Source organism: Podarcis vaucheri (genome assembly GCF_965113315.1).
Source record: "Podarcis vaucheri genome assembly, chromosome: 5".
NCBI lineage: Eukaryota > Metazoa > Chordata > Lepidosauria > Squamata > Lacertidae > Podarcis > Podarcis vaucheri.
In genome coordinates, this window is record NC_138763.1 from 21,919,473 (window position 1) to 21,929,407 (window position 9,935).

At 43.2% G+C, this 9,935-nt stretch overlaps 1 protein-coding gene across 1 annotated transcript in view; it reads right to left on the reverse strand.

The window, feature by feature from the left end:
• Positions 1–7,271, reverse strand: part of GFM1 (G elongation factor mitochondrial 1) — a 38,787-nt gene extending 31,516 nt beyond the window's left edge. Inside the window, exons 1-6 of the mRNA XM_082224141.1 lie at positions 7,155–7,271; positions 4,618–4,770; positions 4,197–4,329; positions 3,221–3,425; positions 2,082–2,198; positions 475–625 (exon numbers count right to left, since the gene is read on the reverse strand). Of these exons, the coding sequence (XP_082080267.1) occupies positions 475–625; positions 2,082–2,198; positions 3,221–3,425; positions 4,197–4,329; positions 4,618–4,770; positions 7,155–7,202 (807 nt within the window). The 5' untranslated portion in view covers positions 7,203–7,271. The remainder of the gene's footprint in view (positions 1–474; positions 626–2,081; positions 2,199–3,220; positions 3,426–4,196; positions 4,330–4,617; positions 4,771–7,154) is intronic.
• Positions 7,272–9,935: the final 2,664 nt, after the last annotated feature.

Here is a 9,935-nt window from a genome sequence, read left to right on the forward strand (position 1 = left end):
TCAATTCTCCATCTGCAGTATGGAAGGCTAATTTCTTTGGGACTACCTTTCAGGGTTGTTTTTAATATATAATTAACTAATTACATTTATATCCCATTTTTCCCCAAGCAGCTCAAGATGGCATGCATGGTTCTACTGAGATGTATGTATGTATGTAAAAAGACACGTTGAACGTTCAAAGCTCTCGCTATAAAAGCTAGGTGTTGCCATTATTTTCAGATAGCATTAAGGAGTTTGTGACTATAGGACATGTAACCAGTATTAGTCCAAGGGAAGTGTGGGGAACCTGTGGCCCTCCAGATGTTGTTGGACCACCGGCCATGACTAGTTTAAGGCTCTTATCCTTGATTAATTCCAATGAGAGTGCCCCACCTGTTCGCTTTTACATATGCAAAACATTATACAGCAAATGCATACATCAAAGGACTTTGGGCAATCCTTCAGGCAATGGGGAGAGAACTGAAGTCCCTTTACCTTCAAGTCAGTCACTGTTGGGATTTTCTCTTCAAGAAAAAGCTCCCCAATCTGTTCGTCTAAGTTTGCAACACATTCAACCAGTTCCTGGCGGCGATCGGTAGACTCTGCTCTGAACTCAGGAGGAATGTCGTCATATTTAACCGTTTGGCTACAGAAGCAGAGAAAACAAGCAGACTATCAGAAGCCAACCAACTAGAAATGTTAGAAATCTCACATGCTCCTGTGGGCTTCAGTGAGAACCACAACCATCAATTTATTCCGCTCTCATGAGTGACACATTTTCAGTTCTTTTTACACCTGCAAATCTAGCAACAAAGCTCTGCTAGCAATAATACACATTTGATTTAAAATTGGACCCCTTGTACCTTCTGTCTAATAATATTCACAAAGGCTATAATCCTATGTGCCTTTAAAATTGTGGGGTGTAAACCAGGATTGACATCATAAGGATACAATAAAACCAAGATTGCTGGGTGTTTTTCAAATAATGGACATTTTTCTCTTAATGCTCTGTTGTGATGAGTACACAATAATTTCAGGTGTACACAAAGATCCATATAAATATGACACTCTTGGATGGGTTGTTCCTGTGACAAACACTGTTCTACTAGAAAGAGGCTCACTTAGCCATCTTACGCAGAAGGAATCACAGATACATTTAAATTTTTAAAACCCATGCTGGATAGAGCAAAGTTATAGCTCCAGTTGAGCAACTGCTGTTTGAGGGTATAAATATGATCATATTTATATTTCAATTCCTATTCAATTCTCATTCCCCTATGAAAATGTCACTCTGCCTTATGAGCAAACAAATGTGAAGACAAAATGGCCAATGAAATCTTTTTCCACTCAAAAGAACCAATATTAAAGCTGAAAGGCTTCACTCGCTTTACCAGAGAGTAAGCCCCACTTTCTTCTCAATAGACATGTTAAGGAATGAACTGTAAATCTCTCACTGCAGCTTCCTGCAAAGGTGAAGGATCCCTGAGTATTTTCACATACCAGAGATTCAAAAGCCAGCCTGGAGTTAACTTTCATTATATGAATTTTGTCCACCCAAGGCAAGATGGTGATTGCATGGCTAAACTCTCCCACAATAAGAGCAAAACATATTTAATTGCCTGTCTGCCATGCAATTATCACCTTTCCTCTTTCACAGAATTCACACATAATGAATGTGACCCAAGGGTCATTTGCTGTGCAAATCCACAGCCAAACATATTCACCTAAAAAGCCCCGACAGCCACAGCCCTGTACAAGCTGAACCATGGTTACAGCAAACAAGGATTCCTTAATACAACAGGGTTTACTAACTTGCTTCAAATTCTGTTAAGATAGGAACCCGGGGCTGCAATAGCTATGGTGGCAACATCACCTTCATTTATGGTTATTAGCAGCCAAGAAAATTTGAATAGAGAGGCATGGTGGGGAGGATTGTGTTATACTTACGAAATGAGGTGTGTTATGGCTATACTAATCAAAACTAATTCTTCCTCAGTAACTAAAACACTAAATTATACTTCTTATAAAACAACAACACACTACTCCCAAAGCATGATCAGATGTAAAATGCCTCCATATTTCAAACTGCTCAGAACCCTTACCCAAAGTCACCTTCAAAGTATATAGCTTTTTCTTCAATGAGATCAATGATCCCTCTGAAATTTCCCTCCAAACCCATAGGTATCTGAATAAAGGCAGCATTGTGGTTCAACTTGGATCTGTGAAGTTAAAAACAAATACAATTCTCTTAAGACAGCATTTCCAGCTCTAAAGAACTGCTTCTCCACATACAAGTCCATCTGCCCATGAAGATCTGAAGCGGAGGCCCTGATAAGGCTCTAGATCAAAAGGTAAGGAAGGCCAGTTGCCATAACAGAACTTTAGAAAAGACAGACAAATCATCTCAAGATTTAGAATGCACCTTTTTGGACAGACTACCTTCTGGTGGTAGCAGGATTCTGCATGTATATGGGGACACCACAACCCACGCTGGGCCAGAAAATAAAATGTCTTACAAGGAACAACATCAAACATCTAAGTCTCTAGTATGAGTAAGGTAGAAGGGCAAAGGCTCAGGGGGTGAGGTCTGGTACCCACTTCGTACATCTAAGCCAGCCTTTCCCAATCTGGTACCCTCCAAATGTTTTGGACCTTAACTCCCATCATCCCTGACCACTGGCAGAGTCCTGCCTGAGGCTGGGGGGGGGGGATTATAATCCAAAAGATGATGATGATTTATTAAATCTGTATACTGCCCTTTCTCTGTAGATCTCAGGGCAGTTCACAGCATAAAAGTACAAGATAAAAAACACAAAACATATAATAAAAATAAGAACAAAAGCAAACTGATTACCACCAACAACACATTTAAAAGGGTATTGGACGTTAGTCAAAGGCCTGTCTGAAGAGGAATGTTTTCGCCTGATGCCTAAAGCTGTATACTAAAGGCGCCAGCAGAAACTCCCTGGGGAGGTCCTTCCACAAAAGATTTGGAGGTCACCAGGGTGGGGAAAGCTGATGTAAGCTATTAAAGAATTTAGTTAGCAAGGATCCGTCAACATTTCATATGTGACACTCAATGTTGACCACATTACCCACTTAACCTTTAAGAAGGATGGCAGCCCAGAACAATACACTGAAGACACACATCTTTTGACATTGTTTCTAGAAAGATTTTCCATCTTCCTCTCTGATATGGGCAGGGGGCTGGGGGGAGGAATTCTAACTGAGATGTTCATACCTAAGTTGTTGGACGGCTCTGTCTGGACTTGCACCCATTCGATCCAGTTTGTTGATGAAGGACAAAAACGGGACATTATACCGCTTCATCTGCCTATTCACCGTCATTGTCTGGCACTGAACCCCTCCGACAGCACACAGCACCAGGACGGCTCCATCAAGAACTCTCAGTGATCTCTCTACCTCTATAGTGAAATCAACGTGTCCTGAAAGGGAAGTAAAAAGATACAGGAACGTTAAGGCTTCCAACTAGCTGAGAATTGCTGCGGCATTTGGTTCTCTTTCCTGCTGTCTGCGCCTGGTGGGAGTTGCAGTCAAAAACATACAGAGGGCATCAGGTTGGGGAAGGCTATGTTATGCCCTAAGGACTATGCACTATGTCCAACACAACCAGGCTATCAAGAGTAGGGATTTTACAAGTCAGTTGTAATAGGACTAGTTCCAAGTTTCATTTCATACATTTGCTTTGAAGAACCTTACACAACAGAATTCCAGGCAGCATTTACTGTACAGGTGAAACCAAAGCCATCTAAATCCCCTTTACACTGAGCTGTAGGGGATGGTGGTGTTGGGTTAAGAAGACATTTCTCTTCTCTCACCTCTACCAGTAGAATCAGCCTCCCGCCAGCCATCAAACATGCTGTCAAAACAACAGGGTGTTTAACAGGGCGAGACCTGAGTTGGTCTTACTGCCATCAGGCACTGACAAAGGCCACCATCACTGAGCCAACCTGGAAATGGCACAGCGATCAGGCCCAACTGCCCTGCCCCACTTCCTCTGTGGCCACTGTGATGGTGCTCCAAAAAGCCCAGTGGGAAGGGAGTAGAGCTTAGGCCTTCAGCCTTAGAAAGCAATTTACAAAGCAGATGTCATTTTGGCTACGAGTAAAAATTATACACTCTTAACACTTGGGTATGTTTATCATGCCAGGCATACAAGTGCTAGAAACGTATTTAGTACCCTACATGACTATTACCTGGGGTGTCAATTATATTAATGTTGGTGTCTTTCCACATGGTAAAAGTTGCTGCAGACTGAATAGTGATCCCCCGTTGTCGTTCCAACTCCATTGAATCCATGACAGCACCAACCCCATCTTTCCCTTTTACCTAAGGTGAAAGAAAGCATATCAATATTTCTGCAAGTCAGTGCATTTCTGCTTGTACACTTGTGTCCTCTTGTACAAGGGAAGGATCTGCTCCGAGATGCTTTACTGCCCAATTGACAGATCAAAATTTAAGGTCAAATCAAACATCACACAAGTAGACTCCCACTTGCACAACAGGGCTTTCCCTTCCCTTCCTCCCCTCTGCAACCCCCTGTGCTCCCTCCAAATCTGCTCTTTGCTTATTCTGCTCTGGAGAGTCCCCCTCCTCTCTGATCACATTCAGAAGTACCTCGTGCATTTGTGCTATCCTTCCTGTGTAGAAAAGAATGCGCTCAGTTAACGTAGTCTTTCCAGAGTCAATGTGTGCAGAAATTCCTATGTTGCGGATCTTTTCATTGGGAATAATTCCTGAAGAGCACCATCTGCAGCTATTAAAAAACAGCTGAAATACAAAAATGGGATGGAATGTTATTGCAAAAGATTACAACACACAAGACAACAGTAAGTGCAATACAGAAAAACTGTCAGTATTATTGCTAGGATTCATTTAACAAATGGTGTTACTTCTACAAAAGGGATTCCCCACTTTGCCCCCTGAATTGGTTTGGGGGGATTGAGAGAAACCCCAGAACAGGACACAGAAGGAGGGAGGATCATTCTGTTTGGAAGGTGATATTCCACCAAGTTGCGGAGGAAGAGAGGACCAGAGCTACTCCACCATCTTTGTTGAGGGACCAGCCGCCTTTGTCTCTCCCTCAATGATCTTTCTTAAATACCATACTTTCCAGTGCCACCTGTTTTACTTCCTGCAGTGACAAAATTAATAGCTACAGTATCTGTCTATATTTGTACTCCCTTGTGTCCACCTAACAATACCAATTAAAATAGTAATAACTTTCTAGCTACACTAGTAGTGTTCTAATTGTTAGAACATGTTCATGTTTAACTTCCAACCCTTATAGTAATTGACACAATATCCTGAGTTTTAAGATTCTTAAAGTTATAGTATTCTGGGCTGAATATGTATGATACTCCCAAGAGTTATGATAACTAAAACAAAATGTTTATTTTCTACAAGAACTGGGGTTAGAGTATTATGAAGTCAAGACTTCCAACATTCATTAACAGAGTGCTATGCAAGTAGCTGACTTACATCCTTCACCCATACAAGAGGCAATAATTTAGTTTAATGTAAACAAGTCAGGGTCGGATTTAGGTTTGATGAGGCCCTAAGCTACTGAAGGTAATGGGGCCCTTTATATGTCCAGCTGTCCTTTGTCAACAACAAATTGCCGCTGTTTTTTGTGTTGAATATATGCTATATGGTAATTTATGGACCTAATAGGTATCTAAAGCCATTTGCCACTGTTTCTGTATGTAGGTTTTATTTTTTATCTTACATTTTGGAAATGTACATCCAGGTTTTTTCCCTTTAAATTTTTAGGGGCCCCCAAGAAAGTGAGGCCCTATAGCTTGTTTAGCTTATATGTAAATCCGGCACTGAAAGAAGTGTTCAACATGGGTTGAGGAGGTTTAATAAGGCTGCAATCCTAAGACCACTTACTTGGGCTGGGAGGAAGCCCCATCAAATTCAAAATCTAAGGTCAAATCAAACATTGAATTCAACAGGACTTACTCCTGTAAGCCCTATATTAAGAATGCAAGAAAAGCCCTGCTGGATCAGGCCAAAGGCCCATCTAATCCAACACCCTGTTCTTACAGCGGCCAATCAGATGCCTATGGGAAATCCACAAGCAGAACCTGGAGTGCAGGAGCGCTCTCTTCAGTCGTGACTCCCAGCAACTGGTATCCAGAGGCATACAGCCTCTGGCAGTGAAGGCAGAACATGGTGAAGGCAGAGCACAGCCACCATGACTAGTAGCCATGGCAAGCCTTATCCTCCATGAAGTTGTCTAATCCTCTTTGAAAGCCGTCCAGGCTGATGGCCATCACCACATCCTGTGGGAGCAAACTCCATAATTTAACTATCTGCTGTGTGAAGAACGACTTTCATTTGTCTATCCTGGGTTGCATTATCTCAGCAGCAGTTTCCTCTGCTGTAAAGAAGTGGTTGGTTCCCCCTACCCCATCTTTTATAGTTTACTGTCAATTCTAATACATTGGTACCGCAGGTTAAGAACTTAATTCGTTCCGGAGGTCTGTTCTTAACCTGAAACTGTTCTTAACCTGAAGCACCACTTTAGCTAATGGGGCCTCCCGCTGCTGCTGTGCCGCAGGAGCACAATTCCTGTTCTCATCCTGAAGCAAAGTTCTTAACCTGAGGTACTATTTCTGGGTTAGCGGAGTCTGTAACCTGAAGCGTCTTTAACCTGAAGCGTATGTAACCCGAGGTACCACTGTACCGATGTTATCTTCCAAATGCAACTTTATTGCAAGTTACCCCAAGGAATCTTTACTGGTGGGTGGCCAATATAAATGTAAGGAACGAACGAACAGGCAGGCGGAATACCAAGGAGGATTTCCCCTAATGCTGCAGGGACACCATATATTAAATGTGCGTGGGTCACACCCCCGAGAATCCTGGGTTTGCTAAGGACCCTGGAAATGGTAGTTCTGTTGGGATGTGTGTGTGCAAATCCAGTTGCCATAAATGAAGCCATGTGTTTTTAAATGTACGGTGAGGCTCCGCCCTCCAGAAGCTTCACCTGCAGGTTTTCTGTCTGCCATTCAACTCTATTTTTAGAAAAGCAAAATTTCGAGTGCCGTCCCCGTTGGGGATCCTGCCCAGGCAACGAGGCTTCTCGTTCTCCTATCGCACCGAAACCGTGCAAGGGGTTGCTCAGCTCCCTTCGCCGCCCTCAGTACCTGTCGCCGAGGCAACGCGGAGCCCACGATTCTCCGGCACCGCAACATGACGCGCAGCGCACAGGCTTCCAGTCCCCGCCGCTGAATGTCACGCCGTCCACGACTCCCAGCCCCACTTCCTGCCTTAGCCGGCTTGTGCTTCCGGGGTAGGGCCATAGAGTTGCCCTGCGGGACACTCCGCTGCAGCGCCCCCTTTAGGGAGGAGGGAGGAACTGCTCCGAAGGGGAATCTGCTTTGGAAGCGAGGAAGCAACCTTGCTTTTTCCCCCGTTGCCTTGTTTGCATGTTGTGTCCTTTCCCTACCCGCCCCGCAAATGGATTATTTGCTGCTTTAAGCTACAGTTCGTTTGCATTCATGGGTCTCTCCTGAAGGGTGTGAAGCTACTGTTGTGGGTTAGAGCGCTTTTCTTCCTCCCATATCCATTGCCTCTGAAATCGAAGTGAATCAGGGCCTTAAGGTTGCTGTGCTCTAAGCAAAGGAATTCCAACGTGAAGCTGCTGACATTTGAGATATATGTTCTTAGGAGCCACCCTGTATTTGTTTTAAACAGTATTATGTTTTTAAATTGGTGGGACCTTACAATGAAGCACAGGTCATACATAAATAAAAACTGCAAGTGTTGATGCAGGTATTTTCAAAAGTAAACTTTACCCCAGTGAGCACACAACAAAGCTGAGAACTGAATCTCAATTTCATCCCGAGTGATAATCCCAATTCTATAGAAATCCTGATTCTAAGTGCACACACAGCTCTAAAAGCCCAGTGATGTGAAATAGCATGATTACAGCGGTGTTGTGTATTTGTGTATTGTTACTGATGGGACGCGGGTGGTGCTGTGGTAGCCTCTTGGGCTTGCCGATTGGAAGGTTGGCGGTTCAAATCCCTGCAACGGGGTGAGCTCCCGTTGCTCAGTCCCAGCTGCTGCCAACCTAGCAGTTCAAAAGCATGCCAGTGCAAGTAGATAAATAGGTACCGCTCTGGCGGGAAGGTAAACGGCGTTTCTGTGCGCTGCTCTGGTTTTGGTTTTGCTGCAGAAGCAGCTTAGTCATGCTGGCCACATGACCCGGAAAAACTGTCTGAAAACACCGGCTCCCTCAGCCTGTAAAGCAAGATGAGCGCCGCAATCCTAGTGTCGTCTGTGACTGGACTTAACTGTCAGGGATCCTTTACCTTTTTATTGTTACTGATGAGTTATCTCCAAGTTTAAAATGTTTTTATACACAGTTCTTTGAGAAGAAACTGATATACTTTAGTTCAGCAGTCGGCAACCTAAGGCCCAATGGGAAGCTCCTGCAGCCAATGGGAAGCTGCGCACACCTCCGCGCTGGAAGGAGCGGTAGGAATAGCGTTTGCGCACACGCGCACACTCCAGCCCACTGTTGCATCTGTGAGACCGTGAACCGGCCCAAGCCACAAAAACTTTGCCAACCCCTGCTTTAGTTGTTTTTTTCAAGTTTAAGATTCTTGAATATTTGGGAGGTCAGCGTAACTAAGCAACTCAGGCCGTGAGCCAAATAATCTAGCCAGAGACTCATCAAGCTTCACTACTCTATGTTTGGCACTTCTAAATTGAGAATTAAAAGGCTGTACAGAATGTGGAATGCCACAAGCACATGCAGCACGGCTAGAACTTTGGAGGATCTTTCATGGGGGCAGTGAAGAGAACCTTTTCAAACTAAAGCTTTTGCTGACAGTTTGATCCCAGCCAAAAGCTAACTTTCCAAGCTTTAAAGATTGCTGTAAAAAGATATGTTCATCCCGAGTCAGGAAATGTGTTTTAAAAACTTTGCAATTACACATAAACTTGGCATTACTAGTACTGGTAACATAAAACTGTCCTTTATGTATGAAGTGGCAAATATAAACTAACTGATCAACTAGGTAACTAAACTAACCTTGTGAAAGGCCAGGAACCACAGACACATGGAACTTAGGCTTTTATCATTGCCAACTAGAGGGGGTGAGGCAAAATTTGAACCGGAGGAGTTCACTCAGTCACAGCACTACTGGCATCTGTTATGCAACTCTGCTTCTGGAAACTTGACTCAACCACCTCAAAAATTCTCTTTATTCTTATGGTCATAGACCAATGAGCTTGCTGAACTGAATGTTAACTTTGCACCGTTGTTTTAATAGAAACAGAGGTAAGGGAGTTACTATAGATTTCACTCAAAAATCCACGTAACCTGGCCAGGAAAAGTGGCATTATGTAGAACACATGCTGTCCTATAAATGTGGTTTAATCCATGTAGGAGTTCCCTACATTAAGAGCAGGGAAGCAAGCTGAACAGGTGGCAATTTCAAAATCTTTGCACTTCTTAGCTTGATTACATGCCAGCCATAATCTTAAATGGTAGGTTAATAAATCAAGGGATTTATTTCCACATCCCAGGGCAGAATCATGTTTCCTGGCAGCATCTACTAGATTCTGTGAACCATTTCCACTAGTTTTAGAGAGCTAGGCTCCTATTTTAGGGAGCTAGTGGTTTATGGACTACAATTCCAGCAAACAGAGTTGCATTATAACAACATCTCTCCTACCCCTCCTGCCCAGAAAAAGAAAAAGAAAAAACGTCTGGGGAATTGAAGGGTGTTTACAACAGCATAGGTAAATTACAAGCTTGGGAAATGTGATGCTAATACTCGCTTTTCTTAAAATACAATCATGCTGTTTCTCAGATATCCACTATATGAAATGCCTATTCCTTAGCAGAAGATGTAACTCTCACAACTAGATGACAAGTATAGCATTATGTTGAATAGACCTTTATTAATAAAGTG